At 47.0% G+C, this 26791-nt stretch overlaps 2 protein-coding genes across 2 annotated transcripts; one reads left to right on the plus strand and one right to left on the minus strand.

Annotated features, from left to right (window-relative positions):
• Nucleotides 1-1412: 1412 nt before the first annotated feature.
• LOC116473602 (7-alpha-hydroxycholest-4-en-3-one 12-alpha-hydroxylase) lies at nt 1413-5116 on the plus strand. The gene has a single exon (XM_032161935.2). The coding sequence runs from the start codon at nt 1476-1478 to the stop codon at nt 2979-2981; it is 1506 nt and encodes a 501-aa protein (XP_032017826.1). The 5' UTR covers nt 1413-1475; the 3' UTR covers nt 2982-5116.
• A 6657-nt stretch (nt 5117-11773) lies between these two features.
• On the minus strand, nt 11774-26433 carry ACKR2 (atypical chemokine receptor 2). Its single transcript, XM_032161946.2, has 2 exons — nt 26386-26433; nt 11774-12965 (listed from the first exon to the last, which is right to left on the minus strand). Exons 1-2 carry the CDS (start codon nt 26421-26423, stop codon nt 11774-11776), a joined length of 1230 nt encoding a protein of 409 aa, XP_032017837.1. The 5' UTR covers nt 26424-26433.
• Nucleotides 26434-26791: the final 358 nt, after the last annotated feature.

A 26791-nucleotide genomic window follows, 5' to 3' on the forward strand; every position in this document is an offset into this window, starting at 1 on the left:
TCGTTAGGAAGTTAAAAAGTAATTTGGAGGTTATCAGAACTGATTGAATTGAGTTTGAACCTCACCTATTGCAACAATGGGCCAGGCTGCTTGACTAATGCCTTGGCATCGATGGTACAGTTTTCTCCTTCTTGAGCTGCTGGCAGGGACCTGGGCTGACATGTCTCAGAAGGCCCTTAGTCAATGATTAGCTTATCTCAAGGCCCCAAGCCAGGGCAGCTGTCAAAGAGGGCCCCCACTGCATTCTGCACCTAGATCCTCATTGTGAAATGAAGTATGAAGTGATTTAGTGAGGTCCCTATCATCTGTGACATTTTACAATTACAGGATTCTGCCTTCTTGTCAGAGAAGTGTATAGGCAAGCAGTTGGGCAGGTGAGAGGGCTCCAGATGAAAGGCTCAGAGACTGAGGGCTCAGCCTCTGCTTAAAGAGTCATCATCTGGGAGGCTCTGTGGCCTCCTCAGATGAGTTCATTCACACTCATACCCCAAGATGGAGTCAACACCCCCTCCACCATCTCAGCCTTCTCAGCATCTAAAGCCCCAGCATCGATGCCTCTTTTTTTTGGGTTAGGGGTCAGAGCTCTTGTGGAAGGTCATATAGTCATTCTTCACTTGCCTTTGACTGTGTACTCTGTGCACATGGAGGTAGAAGCAGACATGACTTCAACAAGGTCATGCCCCCTTGGCAAGCATCTTTGAGACCAGAGAGGAAGACAAACTAGGGAAAGCATGAGGAGATAAGCACGGGGCTGCTGTGAGGTCCAGGGGAACAGGCAAAGGTAAGAGAAAAGGCTTTAGGATACTAACTAACATATATGGAGCACTAGCATGAGCCGGGCACTATTCTAAGTGTTTTTCAGGTTTTATCTCTTTTTGCCTCACAACAACACCTATGAGGCACTATAATTATCCCTACTTCACAGATGAGGGAATGGAGGCACAGTGAGGTTAAGTTACTTGACAAAGGGGGCCAACTAGGAATGGAGGCATTTGTTGAGTCTTCTAAAGATGAGGAAAGAGTGGAAGTGAGATTTTGTAAGTGCTTGATTCATGTCTACCGAATGAACTGGCAAATAAATAAATGCATGAGTAAGTGGGGCTGTAAATAGTCAGTCAGCCATGGGGGTGGGAGTGGGCTCAAGGCAGGCTTAGAGAGAAGGTGCAAGAGCTGAGTCTGAAAAGGTCAGAGCAAAGCATAAAGCTGGTGAGCAGCTGTGACCATAGCTGGAGGCTTCTCTTTGAGCTATCTCCTGGTTACCTCCTCCTCCCCTACGTGACCAGTCAGCCAAGTGTTAAGTCCAGGGAACATTTTGCTGCTTCCAAGTACTGTCTCACTAGTGTTATTTGCCATAACACAGGGCAAGGTCCAGGTGCTCAGACCTTTACATCCTGGACTTTCCAAGGCCTCCCAAAGCTCTCTGGCACCCAGGGAACAGTGTGCATGTCGAGAGCTTAATCTGCAGGAGCATAGCCATGGTGCTCTGGGGTCCAGTGCTGGGAGCTCTGCTGGTGGTCATTGCTGGATACCTGTGCCTGCCAGGGATGCTCCGACAACGCAGGCCACGGGAGCCCCCTCTGGACAAGGGTACCGTGCCCTGGCTTGGCCATGCCATGGCTTTCCGGAAGAATATGTTTGAATTTCTGAAGCGCATGAGGACCAAGCATGGGGATGTGTTCACAGTGCAGCTAGGGGGACAGTACTTCACCTTCGTCATGGACCCCCTCTCCTTTGGCCCCATCCTCAAGGACACACAGAGAAAACTAGACTTTGGGCAATATGCAAAAAAACTGGTGCTGAAGGTATTTGGATACCGTTCAGTGCAAGGGGACCATGAGATGATACACTCAGCCAGCACCAAGCATCTGAGGGGGGATGGCTTGAAGGATCTTAATGAGACCATGCTGGACAGCCTGTCCTTTGTAATGCTGACGTCCAAAGGCTGGAGTCTGGATGCCAGTTGCTGGCATGAGGACAGCCTCTTTCACTTTTGCTATTACATCTTGTTCACAGCTGGCTACCTGAGCTTGTTCGGCTACACGAAGGACAAGGAGCAGGACCTGCTACAGGCAGGAGAGTTATTCGTGGAGTTCCGCAAGTTTGACCTTCTTTTCCCCAGGTTTGTCTACTCCCTGCTGTGGCCCCGGGAGTGGCTAGAAGTGGGCCGACTCCAGCGTCTGTTTCACAAGATGCTCTCCGTGAGCCACAGCCAGGAGAAGGAGGGCATCAGCAACTGGCTGGGCAACATGCTTCAGTTTCTGAGGGAGCAGGGGGTACCCTCAGCTATGCAGGACAAGTTCAACTTCATGATGCTCTGGGCCTCCCAGGGGAACACGGGGCCTACCTCTTTCTGGGCCCTCTTGTTCCTCCTGAAGCACCCAGAAGCTATTCGGGCTGTGAGGGAGGAAGCTACCCAGGTCCTGGGTGAGGCCAGGCTGGAGACCAAGCAGTCCTTTGCCTTCAGACTCAGTGCCCTGCAACACACCCCAGTTCTGGACAGCGTGGTGGAGGAGACGCTGCGGCTGAGGGCTGCACCCACCCTCCTCAGGTTGGTTCATGAAGACTATACTCTGAAGATGTCTAGTGGGCAGGAGTATCTGTTCCGCCATGGAGACATCCTGGCCCTCTTTCCCTACCTCTCAGTGCACATGGACCCTGACATCCACCCTGAGCCCACTGTCTTCAAGTACGATCGCTTCCTCAACCCTAATGGCAGCCGGAAAGTGGACTTCTTCAAGGCAGGCAAGAAGATCCACCACTACACCATGCCCTGGGGTTCGGGCGTTTCCATCTGTCCTGGGAGGTTCTTTGCACTCAGTGAGGTGAAGCTCTTTATCCTGCTTATGGTCACACACTTTGACTTAGAGTTGGTGGACCCTGACACACCACTACCCCATGTTGACCCGCAGCGCTGGGGTTTTGGCACCACACAGCCCAGCCGTGATGTGCGCTTCCGCTACCGCCTGCTTCCTACAGAGTGAGCTTGGCCAAGCCAGCTGCAAACCTGGCCAGAGGAGTTCTATTGCATCTCTCACCTGTTCTCACCCCTCTGCAGCCCCAAGCCCCCACTGGCCACCCCTCCCTCTCGTCCTGTGGCACTGCCTACCTCTGTTCTGCCTGTCCTCGCTCTCTCCCCGCCTAGTCATCTGACAGGCTTATCATTCTCTTTAAATACCATCTCTCAGAGTGGGTTCTGCTGAACCCTCCTCTCACAGGAAGTCCAGGGGAAGGGGGAGTATCTGTGGGCAACTTGGTTTGGGAGATGATGCCTACCTTGAGAAGTCCTGAGTACAGAAACTGGTTCCCCCCAGACATGAGTAACATGGCATCTTGCAAACATCAGCCTCCACCCTCCCAGCTTGCTTTAGTTTTTTCAGCAACACTTATCCCACATCCTATGGAATTCAGGCTCTAGAACAGTGTCATCCAACATAAATATGAAGCAAGCTACATGAGTAGTGGGGTTTTTTGGTTTTGTTTGTTTGTTTTGAGACAGAGTCTTGCTCTGTCGCCGAGGCTACAGTGCAGTGGTGCGATCTCTGCTCACTGCAACCTCCGCCTCCTGGGTTCAAGCAATTCTCCTGCCTCAGCCTCCCCAGTAGCTGGGATTACAGGCACCTACCACCTTGCCCAGCTAATTTAGTTTCCTGGTAAACACATTTTTAAAAAGTAAAATGAAACAGAATTCATTTTTATAATATACTTTACTTAATCCAATATATCCAAAATATTGGCATTTCAACATGATCACTATTAAAAATTTTAACATGTAGTTTTTACCTTCCCTTTTTCATCCTGTCTTCAAAGTCTGGTATGTACTGTACTTTTGCAGCTCTTCCCAGTTCAGACTAGCCACATTCCAAGTGCTTAATTGCCATGTGTGGCAGGTGGCTGCCCTATTGGATAGCACAGGTCTAGAGAAACAATACATTTTTTTATTTTTTTGAGACAGAGTCTCACTCTGTTGCCCAGGCTGCAGTGCAGTGATGTGATCTTGGCTCACTACAACCTCTGCCTCCCGGGTTCAAGTATTTCTCCTGCCTCAGCCTTCTGAGTAGCTGGGATTATAGGCACGCACCACCACACCAGGCTAGTTTCTGTATTTTTAGTAGAGACAGTGTTTCACCATGTTGGCCAGGCTCCTCGGCCTCCTTGGCCTCCCAAAGTTCTGGGATTACAGGCATGAGCCACTGCGCCCAGCCAGGATGCCCTTAATGTAGGAATTATTCAAGATCCCTCCTCAGTGCCCATGTCTCCCCCACCTCAGGGTGCTGTCAACCCTCCCTTGGTTTCCATGATCATTGCTGAACTCAGAGCTTTCTCCTATCCCCAGACCCTCATGGGAGTCTCCCAGCACCTCTGACTCAGCTTGGCCAACGCAGAACTTGGCATCTGAGCCCCTGCCTCTTCCCTGAACCACTCCTCCTCCCGATTTCCCTGCTCCCTCTGCTCAGAACACTACCATTCACCCCATGTCCCAGAGACACTCTCCCTCCTCCTCCTTTACCTTCATACAAGCAGGCCCCCGTCCCGTCAGTACACCCCGCTGTGATGCCTCTGAAATGTGTACCCTCTTCCCCTCTCCTACTGTCATTCTTATACCTGTGACCTCTGCATTTCTCTTCTACACTGCTGCCAGAGGCCTTTTTGCCAAAAGCACTTCTGATTGTCACTCTTTTACTTTCCTGGTTCCCCTTTGACTTCACACACTTGACGTTTAAATTTTGTCACAGTTGGTTCCCCTTGCCTTCACATACCTGATGTTTAAATTTTGTCACGGTTGGTCTCCAAACTTCTCAACTTTGCCAACTTTCTCCAATGAAACCATCCCTAAAGTGGAGGTATTGCTGTTCCTGCCCATCCCAGTGCCAGCTACTCCTTCCTGGAAGCCTTCCTGGATTTCACTCATCCCACCCTCTGGCCAGAAATGGCCTCCAAACTGTGCAGCTCCCACAGCACCATTTGTATCATAGCATATCTGTTAGGTGTCGTTGCTTTCTGTGTCTTGGTTTCTGCCTGCTGCCCACTTCCCCAGACTGGAGCCCACTGGGGCATGTTATTTTATTCATTTCTGACCTCCAATTCCCTAAGTGGAGATTAAATGTTAGAAACCTGACTTCCAGTCTCAGCTAATTTGCTTTCTGTCCTCAAATCATGTCCTGGCCTCAGCCCTCCAATCTGTGAAATGGAGACAATCCCCCTTCCCAGCGTGCTTACCAGTGCTGCAAGAGGGTGAGGGGGTGGCTGCCATAGCTGTAGCTGGCTGATGGCAGGGCTCCAGCTGGAGCTGGGACAGGAGGAAGAATGATTGTGGGAGCTGGATAGAGTCTTGGAGGAGGTGGGCCCATGCTGCATGGACCCCCCGACCCAGCGACCGGCCAGTGGAGCTTCTCTCTGCTACTTCTATCTTACATCTGTGGCAGCCTCACATTTCTCCTGAGGCTGCCTGTTCTGCTCTGCCAGGAGAGTAGGCAGGGGCCTGAGCTGGGGCGACAGTCTGTCCCCAACTAGCAATGTGACCCTGGGCCAGCTCCTGCCTTTCTCTGAGGTCAGCTGCCCACAACGCTGATGTCTACCTGGGGCTTGATAGAGCTCTGCCTGGTTAGGAGAAGCTGAGATATCCCATCCTGTTCTACAAGGACCAGGAGCACAAGGAGAAGAGTTGAGTAGGGGGCATGGAAGGAGGAGAAGTGGGCTGGAAGATGGAAGACTGTCCATGGGAAACGTACCAATGACATCTCTGCCCAGCCAGGCCCTGTGCCCAGTACAATGGGGCTGGGGCTGTGGGGAAGCAGGAACAGAGCCTTCACACACCTCCTTGGCCCTCCCTAGACATTGGTGCTGTGTCTCCTTTTGTGCCTCACACCCAAGGGAATATGGGCCAGGAGCATGGCCTGTGGATTGGCTGGGGTGGGGCTGAGGGCCGGAGTTCCCTGAGTCAGGACCAGAAGGTCTCAACTGGGAGTGACCATGTGCAGATAGGAACTTAATGGACCCTGTGGCCTGTCTGAGAGCTCCAGAGGAGATGTTTGGGACCTAGGGAAGCCTCAGCGGGTGAGGTGTGAGGTGAATGTAAGTGTACCATCCCACAGTCAGGGATATCCAGCATAACAACAGGCCTCCCAGGAAGCAAGAGCCCCCCAGGATTGGAGTGTGGGCAGGGATCCCAATGCCCCATGCCCGCCTGCTGGCATGGGAGGGGCCCATGGCCCATATAGCTCTCTACCCCCTGCATGAGGACTGCTGCAGCCAACCCTGGCAGAGGCCTTGAGGCAGGAGGAAGACTGCGACTGCCAAGGATGCCTCTAGTCACCACCCACCCAACCCGGTCATTCTGCCCCCAATTCCTCATTTCTACACCAAATATTTTCTTCCTCTCATCCTTTTCCTAATCAGGACCTCAGAGGAAAGCCCACTAAATGTGTTCTCTCTGAAGATAGTTTATAATAAAGCAAGATCAGGGGTGGCTTTCCAATGGTGGAATTTCAGGCACCTGGGAAAGAAGAGATGCTTTTCTCATAGAGAATTAACTGGAGTCAAAACATCACATTTCGTGGCCTTCAGCATAGGCAGCAGCCCTGCCCACAGGCAAAGCAACTTCTGCACTTCTCCCTAGGTCGGCCCATGGGAAGAGTCCACCTTGCCTCAGAGCCTGAGGGTCAGAGGAATTCTGATTGCTTTCCTGAGACCCCTGGGAAAGGTTTGAGCAGTGCAGTCAAGGAGCCAGACTTTGTCAGGCCTCTGGGAAGACAGAGAGCAACAGGAGGGACCAAGGACCAAACCCGGAAGTAAGGCTGGGGTGGAGAGGGCTTTATCCTGGCCTGGGCTGTGAGAGCTGCTGAGCTGCTCTCAAACTATATAGCACCTGAGACAGTGACAGAGAATCAGGTACCTGCAGCTGGCCCTTGCCCTCTCCTTTGGACATAAGCTTCAGGGCACTACTTGTTATATTCCTGCCTTTTGCAGCAAGTACACACTCACACATACACAGAGAAAGGCATTAAAGAACAAATAGGACTGGGCAAAATGGCTCACGCCTGTAATCCCAGCACTTTGGGAGGCCGAGGTGGGCGGATCACTTTAGCTCAGAAGTTTGAGATCAGCCTGGCCAACATGGCGAAACCCTGTCTCTATTAATAATACAAAAATTAGCTCATGCCTGTAATCCCAGCTACTCTGGAGGCTGAGGCACAGGAATTGCTTGAACCTGGGAGGCAGAGGTTGCAGTGAGCTGGGATCATGTCACTGCACTCCAGCAAGACTCCGTCTCAAAAAAAGAAAGAATAGGAAAGTTGCAGGCACATAACCAGACCCACTTGGACACAGTGACACAGCTGCATCATAACCACATACACAACCATATATACTACGCACAGCCCACATAGCACACGTACTTCCCAGACAGATAGACACACAGACACACACAAATCCACCAATGCTGGTGTGACAAGCCCTGCTGGGTGTCCCTTGCTTGACATCCTATCTGTGCATCATGGGCACAAAGTCAGGGCCTCTGAGCACCTAGACCCTGTTGGTGCAGCTCAGGCTGTATCTCACCAGCCAGGCTGGCACACGAACAGAAGTTCCTTGTAGGACAAGATTTCTGGAGCTCTAAAGTAGTATTCCATCCTCCGCGTCCTCAAACAAACATCCACCTTCAGATCTAGAGCTTCATTTCCCAGGGAACTAGGAAGCTCAGAGTCCTTCCTGATGGTGGGGAATTGGTGGCCTTGAGGAGAGAGAACTAAAGGCGGAGCTGAGAGAGATTGGATGCCTAGAAGGCACAGGGCAACTGGTGCTACATCAAGAGACTGCGGACGGCATGTGACACATGTGCTATGACTATGCCATCAAAAGCTCAGGGGAAGAGAAGAAACAGCGGGCAGAATACTGCTTGCCTGCTCAATCCTCTATCAGCCATTCACTCCAAAAAACAAAACAAAACAAAACAAAAAAACTTATCCATTCATTCCAAAAAAAGTCTACTATGCTCTGAGCATGTGTTGAAGCACAGGGGATGCAGAGCTTACACATGGCAAAGTCCCTGCTCTCATGGAGCTTACATTCACCCAGCCGTTTGTTCTCCTACCCTCCATTCCATCCACCAAAACGTTTCCTTTCCTGTGTGCCAGGTTCCACATTCAATTGTGCAGGGCAGACATGGTGGGACATGGGCAGGTTGCACCAGGTAGTTCTATGAGGTGGGAAGAGCAGTGGGTGCTTTAGAAGCTCGGGAGAGAGAGATGCCATGTGGGCAGGCAGCTCCCTGGGGAAAGGCTGCTCAGTGGATGTGTCAGGGGGCAGGGAGAATGCCAAGCATTAGAGATATGAAGAGAAAAGCACTGGGCACAGTATATCAGTCAGGAATCTTTAGGTCGCAAGTAACAAAACAACATGACTCCACACGGAAAGGAATTTATTGGTTCTTGTAACTGTCGAATCCAAGATTGGGACGAGCTTCAGAAGTGCTTTGATTCTGAGGCTCAAACAGTGTCCTCGGGATCTGCTCACTCACATGCACTATCTCCTTCACCTTCTGAAGTTTGGGTGGAGGAAGGAGTAGCTCCAGATCTCAAACCCTCTCAGCTTCAGTTTCATGCCTGTCTTCTCACACGTTCTAGTGACATTGCACTTCATTGGCTCTATCAGGGTCATGTGCCCACCCCTAAAAAAATCACCATGACCAGGGAAATGTGAAGGCAGTAACTGGCCCATGTCCCATGCTCCACCCAACCTCCTCTCAAAGCACAGGGCAGAGTGACCAAGCAGTGGAGTCCCAGAGAAAGTGGGACTCAGTTATAAAACAAGGGTGAGGGAATACCTGGCTGGAAATTATCCTAATTACATGAGGGAGCCCACAAGAGCAAAGGCATAGAAGTTGGAATGTTCAGGAAATGAAAAGGGAGTGGAGGAGTATGAGAGCTGGAAGATGTATGGGATCCTATTTGCAAAAGCCCTAGCCTTGACATCAGACAAAGATTTTGGACTTGATTGTGCAGGTCCCAGGGAGATCTGAAGGTTCCTGAGTTGGGGCCTAGGCCAAGCGTGTTCACTGCCTCCTTTTGCAGACTGTACACGGTCCTGTGACATTCCCTGGGAGCAGCACTTCAAGGCCCTCCTGATTGCCAGATGCTGGGTCCACCATCAAGGCTACAAGAATGGTCCTTTTAATAGCATTTCCCAGCTGGACTACAGAGAATGTGGAACCCTGGCGAGTGGAGGGCCTCAGGCTCTTTGTCCCCAGCAGTGCCAGAAGGAAAATGCTCCCTCCTCCACCCATGCATTTAACAGATACTTTCTGAAAACCTACACACCAGGCCCTGTGTTAGGGGGTGGGGTACAGCAGTAAGCCTAACTAAGATCCCTACCTTGTGGAATTCACCTGGGACAATGTGGGTGGGGACAGTAGCCATTGAACATCACAAGTAGGAGAAACATATACAATGTCTGAAAGAAATAAGCGCTATTGAAAAAATTTAAAAATAGAGCATCAGGAAGATCAGGAGCATCAGAGATGGGGAAGTTTGTGTTAAATAGGTTGGACAGGTGAGTGAAAGATGATATCTGAGCTAAGACCTCAGAAGGTGAGAGAGTGAGCCAAGCAGACAGCTGAGAGGAGAGCAATCCAGGAAGAGGAATCCCCAGGAGGATGTGTCAGGAGTGTTTGAGATCAGTTGTGTCTGGAGCACTGGAGGCTGGTGGACATAAGGGCGAAGAGTGTAGCCAGGGCGGGGGCAGATCACATAGGCCTTAAAGGATTACCATAAGGAGTTGGGCTTGTTAAATAAAAACGACGGGAGGCCATTGTTTTGGACTAAGCTCCTGCACTAGGTCCCAGCTGACCAGACCAAACCAAAATGGAATCTGTCATATTAAAGTTCTATGTCCTCAAACCGAAACTAAGTTGTTATCTGACCTTTGAGACTCCTGGAGACAGAGTTAACAGCCAAATTCCCAAACATGACAGTTTCAGTTGGCATGATAATGCAGACAGTAACCATGCTCATGATAATGAAGTTCCCCTTGTTTTAATCATTATTAAAAAGTAACCTGAAGAAAACTGATGTCAACCACCCTGTTCTGGCCGTATATAGAAAGTAACTTTGAAATGACAAATCTGGCCCTATGCAGTGGCTCACGCCTGTAATCCCAGCACTTTGGGAGGCTGAGGCAGACAGATTGCTTGAGCCAAGGGGTTCTAGTCCAACCTGGGTAACATAGTGAGATCCTTTCTCTACAAAAAATACAAAAATTAGCCAGGTGTGATGGTGTGCTCCTGTAGTCCTAGCTACTTGGGGGCTTAGATGGGAGGATCGCTTGAGCTCAGGAGGTGGTGGCTGCAGTGAGCCATGACTGTGGGATTGGACTTCAGCCTGGATGACAGAGTGAGATCCTGTCTCAAAAAAAAAAAAAAAAAAAATCAATCTTTTTTTTGTTCTTCATTTCTTTCTGCCTTCGACAGCCCCTTCCTGTCTATAAAACTAACACTTCCTGTCTGTAAAACTAACCTCTTCTACCCAGCTCATTGGAACACTCTTTGTATTTTTTGGAGTGAATCTGTTCCTGATTCAATCAGTCTATTGCCTGATTCTAGAATTGCCAATAACGCTAATTGAGACCTTTAAACTAAATTTGTTGTAATCTGGTGTTTTGACAGGCTGCTGCTCTGAAGGAGGCGGAAGTAAAGGCTGAGAGTGTCAGGATCATTCTGGCTGCTAGGTGCAGATGAGATGGGAGGAGAGCAAGAGAGAGGAAGTACAGGGGCCAGTTGGAAAACTATTACAGCAATTCTCCAGCCTGGCCAACATGGTGAAACTCTGTTTCTAATCAAAACACAAAAATTAGGGCCGGGCATGGTGGCTCACACCTGTAATCCCAGCACTTTGGGAGGCCAAGGCGGGTGGATCCCAAGATCAAGAGATCGAGATCATCCTGGCCAACGTAGTGAAACCCTGTCTCTACTAAAATTATAAAAATTAGCTGGGCGTGGTGGCATGCACATGTAGTTCCAGCTACTCAGGAGGCTGAGGCAGGAGAATCGCTTGAACTCGGGAGGTGGAGGTTGCAGTGAGCCAAGATCGCGCCATTGCACTCCAGCCTGGGCAACAAGAGCGAGACTCCATCTCAAAAAAAAGAAAGAAAGAAAGAAAGAAAGAAAGAAAGAAAGAAAGAAAGAAAAAAGAAAGAAAGAAAGAAAGAAAGAAAGAAAGAAAGAAAGAAAGAAAGAAAAATACAAAAATTAGCCAGGTGTGGTGGAAGGCACCTATAGTCCTAGCTACTTGGGAAGCTGAGGCATGAGAATCGCTTCAACCCAGGAGGAGGAGGCTACAGTGAGCAGAGATCTTGCCACTGCACTCCAGCCTAGGTGACAGAGCAATAGAGCAAGACCCTGTCAGAAGGAAGGAAGGAAAGTAGGAAGGGAGGAAGGGAAGAAGCGAGGGAGGGAGGGAGGGAGGGAGGAAAGGAAGGAAGGAAGGAAGAAGGAAGGAAGGAAGGAAGGAAGGAAGGAAGGAAGGAAGGAAGGAAGGAAGGAAGGAAGGAAGGAAGGAAGGAAGATTGTAGCAATTCAGAAAAGAAAGCGTGGTATCCTGGAAGCAAGTGAAGAAAGTGGAGGAAGAAGGCAGGGGCGAGCAAATGCTGCTGATGGCTGAGAACCGAGAACTGACCACTGGGTTTAGCAACATGGTCACTGAGGCCCCTGGAGAGAGCACTTTGAGTGGATGCCCAATTGAGCTGGTTCCCATCTGTTCCCACCAGACCGAGATTTGGTCACTCAGGCTGATTTATTCCCCACATCCTCCTTGTTAGGGGAGTTCTCAGACTGCCTCTCCCCAAGATCATTCATGCCAGTCATTTCTTCTTGGGCAGTAAGTATGCTGCTCTCAGAACAGCTGGATAATGAGGCCTGGGCAGTGCCAGGTGCCAGGTGCCATCCAAGCATGGCAGCCAGGAAAGCCTTCAGGTACCGGCGGAAGCGGTGACTGGAGAAGGCATACAGGATGGGGGAAAAGCAGCAGTGAAGGAAGGCGATGCTCTCTGTCACCTGGAGTGCGTAGTCTAGACGCTGGCTGACCTCACAGTTCCCGAATACTTGCAGGTCCAACAGCGTATGCAGAAACAAGGTGAGATTGTATGGGAACCATAGCACGAAGAAGGCCACCACCAGGGCTGCAGCTATTTTTAAAGCCCGGCCCTGGCCTGCGGGCCTCAGCCTCACCAAGACACAACCAATACGGGAGTAGAAGAAGATCATGGCAAGGAGTGGAAGAAGAAACCCTAGGAGGTTCTGCTGGAAGCGGAGGAAGAGCTTCCAAATGGTCCCATGCCCGCCGAAATCTGCGTGGCAGTTCCACACACCCTTGGGATTTTCATGTGTCTGTACAAAGACCATATCAGGGATGGAGGCGGCCAGGGACACAGCCCATACTATGGTAGCAAGGAGCAGGCTCTTGGCCCGGGTCCTCAGCCTGTGGTAGGGCTGAGCATGAACGATCTCCAGGTACTTGTCCAGGCTCATGCAGCTAATGAAAAAGATGCCACTGTAGAAGTTAATAGTATAAAGAGTGCTCACCATCTTGCACAAGAAATTCCCAAAGACCCAATGCCAGGCCACGGAGATGCCCCAGAAGGGCAGTGTCACCAGAAACAGAAGGTTGGAGATGGCCAGATTCAGCAGATAGATCTCAGCCATCCGCCTGCGAGGCACGTACCGGAGCAAGACCATGAGAAGAAGGAGGTTCCCGCTCAGGCCCAACACAAAAATCAGGCTATAGAAGACTGGGAGGAAGACTTTGCCAAAGGACACCACTGCATCCTTCCTGCAGAGCATGAAGGCCACCTCATCCAGGTAGTCATAGTAATAGAAGCTGGTATTCTCAGAACCGGCATCCTCAGTGGTGAGTGGCTGCGGAGAAGCAGTGGCGGCCATGTTGGAGGGAAGTGCCCAGTCCCGACGTCCTGTGGTGCTGTGGGGGGAAAATATGGTGAGACCTAGCATTCTCTACCTTTCTCTAAACCCACTTTTGCTGCTGCCCTGGGATGTCCAATAGACTCTTCAAATCTACATCAGCACCTGCAGTCCAGCAAGTAAGAGCATAGGCTTAGGGAGCCATCTGCACCACTTAATAGTTATGTCACCAAGATAGTCCCTCACCTTTGTCTTATTACTGAATCCCACCTACTCTGGGACACTTACTCTTGGATAAGCGACTAACCTTCAGGTGTTCTCAGAGTATTTAATTCTTTCATTATGGTTTTGTTTCTTTATTTTTCTCCTTCATTATTTAAAAAAACTTACAGTGTCTTTCAAATTCTTCTTTATTCTTTAGGGATATCAATTCATCTATTTAATGTGTCTCCTGACCCTTCCTCATGTATGGCTTATAATTTTTTTAATGACAGCTTAGCTTCAGTGGGGCTTTTAAAAAAAAATTTGTTTATTATACTTTAAGTTCTGGGATACATGTGCAAAACGTGCAGGTTTGTGACATAGGTATATACATGCCATGGCGGTTTGCTGCACCCATCAATCTGTCATTTACATTAGGTATTTCTTCTAATGTTATCCCTCCCCTAGCCCCCAATCCCCCAACAGGCCCGGCTATGTGATGTTCCCCTCCCTGTGTCCATGTGTTATCATTGTTCAACTCCCACTTATGAGTGAGAACACGCAGTGTTTTGTTTTCTGTTCTTATGTTAGTTTGCTGAGAATGATGGCTTCCAGCTTCATCCATGTCCCTGAAAAGGACATGAACTCATCCATTTTATGGCTGCATAGTATTCTATGCTGTGTATGTGCCACATTTTCTTTATCCAGTCTATCACTGATGGGCATTTGGGTTGGTTCCAAGTCTTTGCTATTGTGAACAGTGCTGCAATAAGCATATGTGTGCATGTGTCTTTATAGTAGAATGATTAATAATCCTTTGGGTATATACCCAGTAATGGGATTTCTGGGTCAAAGGTATTTCTGGTTCTAGATTCTTGAGGAATCGACACACTGTCTTCCACAATGGTTGAACTAATTTACACTCCCACCAACAGTGTAAAAGCATTCCTATTTCTCCACATCCTCTCAAGCATCTGTTTTTTCCTGACTTTTTAATGATCACCATTCTAACTGGGGTTAGATAGTATCTCATCTCATTGTTGTTTTTATTTGCATTTCTCTGATGACCAGTGATGATGAGCTTTTTTTTCATATGTTTGTTGGCCACATAAATGTCTTCTTTTGAGAAGTATCTGTTCATATCCTTCACCCACTTTTTGATGGGGTTGTTTTCTTCTTGTAAATTTATTTAAGTTCTTTGTAGATTCTGGATATTAGCCCTTTGTCAGATGGATAGATTGCAAATTTTCTCCCATTCTATAGGTTCCCTGTTCACTCTGATGATAGTTTATTTTGCTGTTCAGAAGCTCTTTAGTTTAATTGGATCCCATTTGTCAATTTTGGCTTTTGTTGCCGTTGCTTTTGGTGTTTTAGTCATGAAGTCTTTGCCGATGCCTATGTCCTGAATGGTATTGCCTAGCTTTTCTTCTAGGGTTTTTACAGTTTTAGGTCTTACGTTTAGGTCTTTAATCCATCTTGAGTTTATTTTTGTATAAGGTGTAAGGAATGGGTCCAGTTTCAGTTCTCTGCATATGGCTAGCCAGTTTTCCCAACACCATTTATTAAATAGAGAATCCTTTCCCCATTGCTTGTTTTTGTCAGGTTTGTCAAAGATCAGATGGTTGTAGACCTGTGATGTTATTTCTGGGGCCTCTGTTCTGTTCCATTTGTCTGTATATCTGTTTTGGTACCAGTCCCATGCTGTTTTGGTTACTGTAGCCTTGTAGTATAGTTTGAAGTCAGGTAGCGTGATGCCTCCAGCTTTTTTCTTTTTGTTTAGGATTGTCTTGGCTATATGGGCTCTTTTTTGGTTCCACATAAAATTTAAAGTAGTTTTTTCTAATTCTATGAATAAAGTCAATGGTAGCTTGATGGGGATAGCATTGAACCTACAATTACTTTGGGCAGTATGGCCATTTTCACGATATTCATTCTTCCTATCCATGAGCATGGAATGTTTTTCCATTTGTTTGTGTCCTCTCTTATTTCCTTGAGCAGTGGTTTATAGTTCTCCTTGAAGAGGTTCTTCACATCCCTTGTAAGTTGTATTCTTAGGTATTTTATTCTCTTTGTAGCATTTGTGAATGGGAGTTCACTCATTATTTAGCTCTCTGTCTGTTACTGGTGTATAGGAATGCTTTTGATTTTTGCACATTGATTTTGTATTCTGAGACTTTGCTGAAGTTGCTTATCAGCTTAAGGAGATTTTGGGCTGAGGTGATGGGGTTTTCTAAATATACAATCATGTCATCTGCAAACAGAGACAATTTGACTTCCTCTCTTCCTATTCGAATACGCTTTCTTTCTTTCTCTTGCCTGATTGCCCTGGCCAGAACTTCCAATACTATGTTGAACAGGAGCGGTGAGAGAGGGCATCCTTGTCTTGTGCCAGTTTTCAAAGGGAATGCTTCCAGATTTTGCCCATTCTGCATGATATTGGCTGTGGGTTTGCCATCAATAGCTCTTATTATCTTGAGATACGTTCCACCAGTACCTAGTTTATTGAGTTTTTAGCATGAAGGGGTGTTGAATTTTATCAAAGGCCTTTTCTGCATCTATTGAGAAAATAATGTGGTTTTTGTCATTGGTTCTGTTTATGTGATGGATTACATTTATTGATTTGTGTATGTTGAACCAACCTTGCATCCCAGGGATGAAGCTGACTTGATGGTGGTAGATAAGCTTTTTGATGTGCTGCTTGATTTGGTTTGTCAGTATTTTATTGAGGATTTTTGCATCAATGTTCATCAGGGATATCGGCCTGAAATTTTCTTTTTTTGTTGCGTCTTTGCCAGGTTTTGGTATCAGGATGATGCTGGCCTCATAAAATGATTTAGGATTCCCTCTTTTTTCTATTGGTTAGAATAGTTTCACAAGGAATGGTACCAGCTCCTCTTTGTACCTCTGATAGAATTCAGCTGTGAATCTGTCTGGTCCTGGGCTTTTTATGGTTGGGAGGCTATTAATTACTGCCTCAATTTCAGAACTTGTTATTGATCTATTCAGGGATTTGACTTCTTCCTGGTTTAGTCTTGGGAGGGTCTTAGTATGTGTCCAGGAATTTATCCATTTCTTCTAGATTTTCTAGTTTATTTGTGTAGAGGTGTTTATAGTATTCTCTGATCGTAGTTTGTATTTCTGTGGGATCAATGGTGATATCCCCTTTATCATTTTTTATTGTGTCTGATTCTTGTCTCCTTTCTTCTTTATCAGTCTGGCTAGTGGTCTATCTATTTTGTTGATCGTTTCAAAAAACCAGCTCCTGGATTCATTGATTTTTTGAAGAGTTTTTCATCTCTTATCTCCTTCAGTTCTGCTCTGATCTTAATTATTTCTTGTCTTCTGCTAGCTTTTGAATTTGTTTGCTCTTGCTTCTCTAGTTCTTTTAATTGTGATGTTAGGCTGTCGATTTTAAATCTTTCCTGCTTTCTCCTGTGGACATTTAGTGCTATAAATTTCCCTCTAAACACTGCTTTAGCTGTGTCCCAGAGATTCTAGTACATTGTGTCTTTGTTCTCATTGGTTTCAAAGAGCTTATTTCTTTCTGCCTTCACTTCATTATTTACCCAGTAGTCATTCAGGAGCAGGTTATTCAGTTCCCATGTAGTTGTGTAGTTTTGAGTGAGTTTCTTAATCTTGAACTCTAACTTGATTGCACTGTGGTCTGAGAGACTGTTTGTTACAATTTCCATTCTTTTGCATTTGCTGAGGACTGTTTTACTTCCAATTATGTGGTCAGTTTTAGAAGAAGTGTGATGTTTTGGTATCAGGATGCTGAGAAGGATGTATATTCTGTTGATCTGGGGTGGAGAGTTCTGTAGATGTCTACTAGGTCCACTTGGTCCAGAGGTGAGTTCAAGTCCTGAATATCCTTGTTAATTTTCTGTCTTGCTGATCTGTCTACTATTGACAGTGGGGTGTTAAAGTCTCCCATTATTATTGTGTGGGAGTCTAAGTCTCTTTGTAGGTCTCTGAGAACTTGCTTTATGAATCTGGGTGCTCCTGTTTTGGGTGCATATATATTTAGGATAGTTAGCTCTTCTTGTTGCATTGATCCCTTTACCATTATGTAATGCCCATTTTTGTCTTTTTAATCTTTGTTAGTTTAAAGTCTGTTTTATCAGAGACTAGGATTGCATCCCCTGCTTTTTTTTTTTTTTTTTTTTTTGCTTTCCATTTGCTTGATAAATATTCCTCCATCCCTTTATTTTGAGCCTATGTGTGTCTTTGGACGTGAGATGGGTCTCCTGAATACAGCACACCGATGGGTCTTGACTCTTTATCAAATTTGCCAGTCAGTGTCTTTTAATTGGGGCATTTAGCCTGTTTACATTTAAGGTTAATATTGTTATGTGTGAATTTGATTCTGTCATTATGATGCTAGCTGGTTATTTTGCCCATTAGTTGATGCAGTTTCTTCATAGTGTCAATGGTCTTTACAATTTGGTATGTTTTTGCGGTGGCTGGTACCTGTTTGTCCTTTCCATGTTCAGTGCTTCCTTCAGGAGCTCTTGTAAGGCAGGCCTGGTTGTGACAAAATCTCTCAGCATTTGCTTGTCTGTAAAGGATTTTATTTCTCCTTCACTCATGAAGCTTAGTTTGGCTGGATATGAAATTCTGGGTTGAAAATTCTTCTCTTTAAGAATGTTGAAGGCCAGGTGTGTTGGCTCATGCCTGTAATCCCAGCACTTTGGGAGGCCAAGGTGAGTGGATCACGAGGTCAGGAGATCAAGACCATCCTGGCTAACATGGTGAAACCCTGTCTCTACTAAACATACAAAAAAAAATTAGCCAGGCATGGTGGCAGGCGCCTCTAGTCCCAGTTACTCAGGAGGCTGAGGCAGGAGAATGGCGTGAACCCAGGAGATGGAGCTTGCAGTGAGCCGGGACCATGCCACTGCACTCCAGCCTGGGCAACAGAGCGAGACTCTGTCTCAAAAAAAAAAAAAAAGAATGTTGAATATTGGACCCCCACTCTCTTCTGGCTTGTAGGGTTTCCGCAGAGAGATCTGCTGTTAGTCTGATGGGCTTCCCTCTGTGGGTAACTTGACCTTTCTCTCTGGCTGCCCTTAACATTTTTTCCTTCATTTCAACATTGGTGAATCTGAAAATTATGTGTCTTGGGGTTGTTCTTCTCAAGGAGTATCTTTGTGGTGTTCTCTGTATTTCCTGAATTTGAATGTTGGCCAGTCTTGCTAGATTGGGGAAGTTCTCCTGGATAACATCCTGAAGAGTGTTTCCCAACTTGGTTCCATTCCCTCCATCACTTTCAGGTACTCCAATTAAATGTAGGTTTGGTCTTTTCACATAGTCTCATATTTCTTGGAGGCTTTGTTCATTCCTTTATATTCTTTTTTCCCTAATCTTGTCTTCACACTTTATTTCATTAAGTTGATCTTCAATCTCTGATATCTTTTCTTCTGCTTGGTTGATTCAGATATTGATCCTTGTGTATGCTTCACGAAGTTCTCGTGCTGTGTTTTTCAGCTCCATCAGGTCATTTATATTCTTCTCTAAACTGGTTTTTCTAGTTAGCAATTCCTCTAACCTTTTTTCAAGGTTCTTAGCTTCCTTGCGTTGGGTTAGGACATGCTCCTTTAGCTCGGAGGAGTTTGTTATTACACACCTTCTGAAGCCTAGTTCTGTCAATTTGTCAAACTCATTCTCCATCCAGTTTTGTTCCATTGCTGGCGAGGAGTTGTGATCATTTGGAGGAGAAGAGGTGTTCTGGTTTTTGGAATTTTCGGCCTTTTTGCACTGGTTTTTCCTCATCTTCATGGATTTATCTACCTTTGGTCTTTGATGTTGGTGGCCTTCAGATGGGGTTTCTGTGTGGATGTCTCTTTTGTTGATGTTGATGCTATTCTTTTCTGTTTGTTAGTTTTCCTTCCAACAGTCAGGCCCCTCTGCTGCAGGTCTGCTGGAGTTTGCTGGAGGTCCACTCCAGACACTGTCTGCCTCGGTATCACTAGCAGAGGCTGCAAAACAGCAAATATTGCTGCCTGTTTCTTCCTCTGGAAGCTTTGTCCCAGAGGGGCACCCGCCAGATGCTAGCCAGAGCTCACCTGTATGAGGTATCTGTCAACCCCTGCTGGGAGGTGTCTCCCAGTCAGGAGGCACAGGGTTCAGGGGCCCACTTGAGGAGGCAGTCTGCCCCTTAGCAGAGCTCAAGTGCTATGCTGGGAGATCCATTGCTCTCTTCAGAGCCGGCAGGCAGGAACATTTAAGTCTGCTGAATCTGCGCCCATAGCTGCCCCTTCTCCCAGGTGCTCTGTCCCAGGGAAATGGGAGTTTTATCTATAAGCCCCTGACTGGGGCTGCTGCCTTTCTTTCAGAGATGCCCTGCCCAGAGAGGAGGAATCTAGAGAGGCAGTCTGGCTACGGTGGCTTTGCCAAGCTATGGTGGGCTCCACCCAGTTCAAACTTCCCAGTGGCTTTGTTTACACTGTGAGGGGAAAACCACCTACTCAAGCCTCAGTAATGGCAGACGCCAGTGGGGCTTGTTTTATCCATAAATGTCCAATGCATCCATCCTGGCTTTGGGTTTTCTTTACTCCTGTCACCTGAGGATTTCCCTTGCTTTTTGAGAATTTTAAAATATTTTATTTGTAAATAGTTTCATATCAATATTTTTAATGACAAATATTTAATATTTTAAACATTTTATCCAATATTTCTGTTTGCAGCAGAAAGGTGTGATCCATCATGTTGATGGGCTCAGAACCTACTAAACTTTTCTCCCTTTCAGTTTCCTTATCTTTAAAATGAAAATAATAACAGTGCCTGTCTTGTGAGGTTCTTGTTATGCTTAAATGTAATAACACATGCAGAGCACTTTAAGTTCTACAAAACTGACTGGAACATAGCAGACATTCAATAAATGCGAGCCTAAATTATTGCTTTGCTCAGAACTGAGTTCATCATCTCCCCACCAGCCCCTTTCTTCTTTCCTAGGCCTATCTAACGGAATGACTCCACCAACTACTCAGTCACCTAAGACTGAAACATGGGATACCTTGCAGATTCTTTCCTCATCACCCTCACCACCACCACCCTGTGAGTCTCTCCTCTTGAATCGGCCCACTTATCTCCAAGTCCCATAAAAATATGTACAAGATACTCTTTTAATAAAATTAAGACAAATGAAACAAAACATATATACTTTGAAGGAGTACAAATAGATGACAGGAAGGCATAGGAATGAGAGGCACCAAATTCAAGATGGCAGGTGCCTGGGCAGAAGCCAGCAGCATGGGATTGGAGTGGACCATGGAGATGGGACGAGTCACTGTCCACGGTCAAGTGTCCTCTAAGGCAGTGACATCCCAGGATTTTATTGCATTATTTAAAATAATTTTTTGACGACAGCTTCACATAAACCAGTGATACAAGTATGTCATGAACTAAGAATTAGGCTCAAACCTGTAGTGTGTTCCAGGAGAAAGAGAGGGGGAGAGAGAGAGACTTCATATTGAACAAAGAGCATTCACCAATTGGGAAGGGGGCTTGAGGAGGAGACAGGAAGGAGATAAAAAGGAATTTGTGGTCCAAGCAGGCAATTGTGAAGAGCCACTGAAAACGGGCCTGTAGACTGCTGATGGTCACAGGCCACAAACTGAGAAATGCAAATTAGCTCTACCCCATAGTTCTGGATTTTACTTTTTAATATTTTACTTGCATGAGCTTGAACTTTTTAATATGTTCAATACCCCTTTGTATTTCTTCTGTAAATTATTTATTCTTTTAATGGGTGGGATGCTCATTTCATGAGTTCTTATAATAGTGAGGATGTTAGCTTTTTTCATATATATTGCAAACATTTTCCTTAGCCCTTTCTGATAAAAGGTTTATCCCCTTTTTTCAGGCAGACTTCGAAAGAAATGTTGACTCGGGTCCTCAGTTGACCGTATCTATGATACCATGATCTCATGGCTGGTGGAACTATTCAGTGCTGCTGAAGCAGAACCTCTCCTGAGAGAGCCCTGGAGTCCTCCCACTCTGTGAGCCTCTGCCCCACCCTTGGGCTCCTATCCAATGGCATCTGGACCAGATGCTGTGGAAACCACACATGACTTGTCCCCACCCCAGGAGCTCAGCCTGAGTGGCTTTATCTAAGGCCCAGCTCTGTTCCTGCTCAACCTCAGGAACTTTACCCAGTGCCTTTTTTTGCTGGTCTTCCTGTCCTCTCCTCTGCACCAGGGGCTTCCTGGTCTTCAACTCCTCCCTTTTCTGGGCAGCAATAAGGAGACTCCTAGCACATGGCTGGTGCTGGGAGCCTGTGAGCTGCTGCAGAAGGAGGATGTGAGGAGTGTACTCGGGCCTTATCAGGGCTTATTACTCAGGAGTTGACATTGATTAAACATCAGCTCTTCTGAGCTGCTGACATGGACCTTGATCTTGACTTGATTTCTCAAAGTCCCCTGACTTTTGTTTCAGCAAACAACCAAGTCCGATGAATGTTTCAATCAAAGCTAGAGGTCAGAGTCAGCAGACCCTGCTAGTCCAGGCCACCTTTGTTCTCCTTCTACATGGAACACTCTATCCCCTTCCCACTCGAAGTCTTTAGCCTCCTGATCTTTCACTCTGGGAATCTTTTCTGGTCATCCTCACTTCTGGAGCAACTGTCCTCCTATCACTTTCATCAGTAAAGCCAACAAGAATGACAACAGCCATCAGGCCTTTGCCCTCCTGATCTCTTACTCTGGGAATCTTTCCAGGTCATCCTCACCTATGGAGCAACCATCCTGCTATCACTTTCATCAATAATGCCAACAACAGTGGCAACGGCAATCAGGCCTTTACCCCGATCTTTCACTCTGGGAATCTTTCCAGGTCTCCCTCACCTCTGGAGCAACCATCCCCTCCTATCACTTTCATCAGTAATGCCAACAATGACAGCAGCAGTCAGCACTCCCATATGCATGTTACAGCTGGCCGGACACCTTCATATGCACTGCAGTAGCCTTATAAGGCAAATTGGGAAGGGACCATCAGTCCCATTTAACCCAGGAGCAAAGCAACTTTACCAGGGTCACACAGGAAGTCACTAGCCAAGTTGCATCTGAAATCCAGGTCTTCAGACTCCAGGTACATGGTACCTTGTCCCTGGTCCTACCTCATCCTTAGCCTCTGTTCTGCCCTACCCAGCAGGAGTAGGAGTCACTGAGAAAGGTGTGATTGAAGGCTGGCTGCGGTGGCTCACACTTGGAATTCCAGCACTTTGGGAGGCCAAGGTGGGTGGATCACCTGAGGTCAGGAGTTTGAGACCAGCCTGGTCAACATGGCGAAACCCCATCTCTACTAAAAATACAAAAATTAGCCGGGCATGGTAGCGCACACCTGTAATCCCAGCTACTTGGGAGGCTGAGGCAGGAGAATCACTTGAACCCAGGAGGCAGAGGTTGCAGTGAGCTGAGATCACACCATTGCACTCCAGCCTGGGCAACAAGAGTGAAACTCCATCTCAAAAAAAAAAAAAAAAGAAAGGTGTGATTGAGTCTTTGCTGGTTGCCCAGGATCTTACCCTCAATGGGAGATATCCAGGGCTCACCTCCCTCAGGTATCTCAGGAAAGTCGCAGTTGAGGCAACAAGAGGAAGGATATTGTGATGAGGATGCAGCCATGTTAGCTGGGCTCCTTCTATGAGTTGAACACTCACATGTAATTTTCTCATCCTATCTTCACCATAGTCCTGGGAAGCAAAGTGATTATAATTCCCACTTTCCAGATAAAGAAACAGGTGTGGATAGGTGAAGCCCAATTGTCCACGGACTCAGATTAGCAAATGGGGGGCTGGGGATTGGATGGCCCTCACAACGTGAGGTGGAAGTGATGACCCCTTCCCCCGCACACTCCCTTTCAGAATGGATCAAACTTAAATTCGAAGGTTGAGGTTCCGACAGTGGGACTTCTGGCCTCAGCAACTAGTGGCAGGAAGGTTCAAAGCCAGTGGTGTGCTGAGAGCCAGTCATATGGCATCTGGGAGGCATTAAACAAATGATCATGGAATTAACCAACTCTGCGTTCAGTGATGTTAAGTTGGTAACTTGAAACTGGGAATATTTACACCATGGCAAATGCTATAAATCAAGGCTTTCCTCTCCTCTGCCATCCTACCTCCCCTGTGCCCCCAGCCCAGAGCTGGTTGTCAAGCCTTCACCAACACTCCCCTGATCAGGCCCCCAAGAGCTTGATCAAACCCTGCTTGACTCACCGAACCCTCTTTTGTGTCTCCCACCATCTCCCCTCTTCCACCTTAAACATTAATTTCATGGCCGCCCTCCCTACAGCCAAGAAGCCTATGGACAGGGTCATGTGTAGGTCCCTCAGGTGCTGAGAGCACACCCATGCTGAGTGTACTGTTCACAGTGCAGCTGATTCAACATGCAAACTGATCAAATAAACAAGACTGAATGTGATCTCCAGAGGCCACACCAGCCTTTGAAATATGAAGCCAAGGACACCATTTGAGATCACTTCTAGTGGAAAATACTTTTGCTGGCTTCCTTTGAATGTGGAAATCATATCCTCCATTAAAATACAATCTAGGGTAAGGGCTTTAAATGTATTAACTTATTTAATCCTCACATTTACCTGATAGAAGTAAATACTATTATTAGCCCTGTTTTAGAGCTGAGGATACTAAAACACAGGGAAGTTAGAGAACTGGCCCAAGATCACAGAGCAATTGAGTAGTAGAGCCAGGATTTGAAACCAGGTGTCCATGCTCTTAAATGCTAGGTTACAATACCACTCGAAGAAAATAGTAAGCACAGCCAGGTGCAGTGGCATGCACCTCTAGTCCCAGCTACTTGGGAGGCTGAGATTGGTGGATTCCTTGAGCCCAGGAGTTTGAGACCAGCATGGGCAACATAGCGAGACCCTGTCTCAAAAAAAAACAATAATAACAACTAGGTTATAGATCCCCTCCCCTGAGCTTTATATGTAATAATGCACTGACTTCTCACAATAACCTTATAAAATGGGCCCCATTTTACAGATGAGGAACTGAGACTCAGAGAAGGGGAGTAACGTGCCCAAGGACACACAGCAAGAATATGGCAGAACTGGAAACCAAGTTCCTGCAGCTGGCTCCAGAGCTGGAGCCCCAAATCACACACTGGGAGTTCAGCCTGTGTGCACCTCTTCCTCGGGCTTGCAGGATGAACAGCTGCCTTCTGGATGGTCTGCATGGGAAGCATATTTGGATTGTGATTTATAAAATACAATGAAGATAATAGAAACCAGCCCTGACACTTACACAGGGCTTTGTGTTTCCAGATACCTTTTTTTATCGCAGTCATTGCTGTGTCTTCTTGGCTCCCTCGTGAAGGGGTGAACAGGTATCGCCTCTCTGGTTTCCCAGGAAATCCAGGGCCACACTGCGAGCCAGGCACAGCTGGCCAGACGAATCAGCTGGCCTCTGATTCCAGATCACGGCACGCTCTCTCTCCTTACTTTTTTAACATGTTATTTTTTCCTGATTGCCATAATAATATATATTCAATGTAAAATGTGGAAATGCAGTGGAAAAATAGAAAAGAGGCCAAAAAACAAAAACAAAAGTCCCCTGTGATGCTACCACTGCAAAAATAACCCACAGGAACATCTTAGTGTATCCTGTTTGTTTTCATGCCCAGAGCCATGTCTGGTACACCAGATTACACAAAGTCTGGCTGGAAGGGAGTGGCCTTGTCCATTCCTCAGCAGGGCAGGAGTCCCCTTGCAGCTTCCAGCTAGACATAGCTGTCTCCTTCTTCTGAGATATGTGAGGCCTGCCTGCGCCCCACGCTCCCTGGGACCCCACATCACTCAATGTTTCCTGGCCTGGTCAGGAGATAGAGATGTTTGTGACATGTATAAAATCACCAGAGTAACCCTCCTCCCAAAGCTTATTTCAGCTAACAAAAAGTAAGCACTTTTAGAGCCTGACCCTTCAAGGAGCTGCTGCTGCAGAAGGTGACACTTTCATGTCTTTCCCAGAATGTTTTTTGATGTTTTGTTTTTTGCCTCTCTCCTTGTTGCCTGAAATGTTCCCATGAGAACTCCTCGCGTGTGTATTTCAGCATGAAAATGAAACCCCACTATCCCCAGGAAGGGCAGGACACTCAGCATGGTAGAATAGACAGAATAGGCAGGGTAGAACAGACAGAATACAGCTTAACTCACTTCTTAATGGCTGTGCAACTCCGAGCTCATTATTTAACCTCTCTGAGCCTTAGCTTTCTCACCTATAATCTGCCTCCCTTGCAGGGTTATTATGGTAAACTAAGGGCCTGGCGTATACTGTTGGTTCTCTTCCAGCCCCTAAAATGAATAAACTTGCTGATTAAATGACACTTGATTCAGGCTGGGATGCATGGGAGGAGACCCAGGGACTATTTGAATCTGGAACTGCTTTGGGCAGAAGGAAGGGGGCCAAGAATTTGGGAAAGGAGCAGGATAGGGAGAGGGTAGACATGTGTAAAAGAAGAGACCACAGAGCTGTGAAACTTTGGCCCTGGGAGAGAGGCCCTTAAAGACCCTCTCATCTGCCCCATTATCTTACAGCTGGGAACACTGAGGCCCAGAGATGGAAAGGAATGCCTGAGCTCCCCCAGCCAAGTTGGAAAACCAACTCTTAGGGGTTTTCAGAATCTGCAAAGCAGATTCTCAGAGCCAGAGTCAAGGAAGGGAAAGAGGTCAGAAGACCCATCACTCTCCAGGTGCTGGAAGCAATTGCTCCAACAGCTGCCCTGGAGAGAAAGCTCTGCACTGACTTAGCACCTCCCTCTTCCCAGCACCTGTGCCCACTCCCCAAACCACTGGGTTCAGTCTCTCCCTGTGTCCCCTGGGCAGTCCCACCCCCACCCTGCACCCCGAGTGTGGCTATAACCTACCGGAGCCAGAATGCCTTGCTTGGGAATGTCCACCACAAGCCTGGGAGGAGAGCAGCAGCGCCCAGGTGCCTCTTCCTCAGGGAAGTGCAGACAGAGTGTAATTGCTTTCCATGTGCTCATCCCCTCTCTGGACAGCAGCCTATGTATATCCTGCTTTCAACTGGAAAAAAAAAATCCCTTTGCCCTTGCCCCAGCCCTCATCTCAGCTGCATAGCCATGAGCTATTTGTCTCATTGATAAGAGTCAAGCTCAGATGACTCCCACCCCATAAAAGAGCATCCCTCAAAGATAGTGTTTGGAAAGCATGTATCCCCTCTCTGGAATGATTCCCTAGTAGCTGGGTCAAGTCCACTAACAGCCCATCCCAGATGTCCAGGCCTTTGTTTACCCTGTGCCTACCTGAAGGGCCTTCCCAACATCATCTTCAGCTTCTTCATCCGAGATACCTTCTCAGCAAGATCTCAGTCCCATTCTGCCCCAATTCTAAACTCCACCCAATCTCTTTTTCTGGCCATAACTCCCACTGAGCAGGGCTGTGTCTGCTACACCCACTGTGTCACCAATAGTTTCGTCTCCCAGACTTTCCAAATCATCTTCCCTCTTTCTTTCCCTTCTCCCCGACTCCCCTTCGTGGCATCTCTGTATGATTAGCTGCCTGTTTAACTATCTGTTCCCCTGCTGGGTCAGGAGCTCTCAGGGGAAGGACCATATCTGACCCATCACCCAGAGTCCAGAGACAGGCAAGAGCAGAGACTGAACGAATGAATGACTGTGGATATATGATGCATTGCCTGCCACATGCTTA

Source organism: Hylobates moloch, unplaced genomic scaffold (assembly GCF_009828535.3).
Source record: "Hylobates moloch isolate HMO894 unplaced genomic scaffold, HMol_V3 SCAFFOLD_8, whole genome shotgun sequence".
Taxonomy (NCBI): Eukaryota; Metazoa; Chordata; class Mammalia; order Primates; family Hylobatidae; genus Hylobates; species Hylobates moloch.

Bases quoted from the DNA above. Each gene is read 5' to 3' on its own strand.
- LOC116473602 (XM_032161935.2), top strand. From the start codon at position 1,476: ATGGTGCTCTGGGGTCCAGTGCTGGGAGCTCTGCTGGTGGTCATTGCT.
- ACKR2 (XM_032161946.2), bottom strand. From the start codon at position 26,423: ATGAAGAAGCTGAAGATGATGTTGGGAAGGCCCTTCAG. The intron at 12,966-26,385 runs GTAGGCACAGGG...TTCCCCCCACAG, and splicing joins ATGTTGGGAAGGCCCTTCAG to CACCACAGGACGTCGGGACT.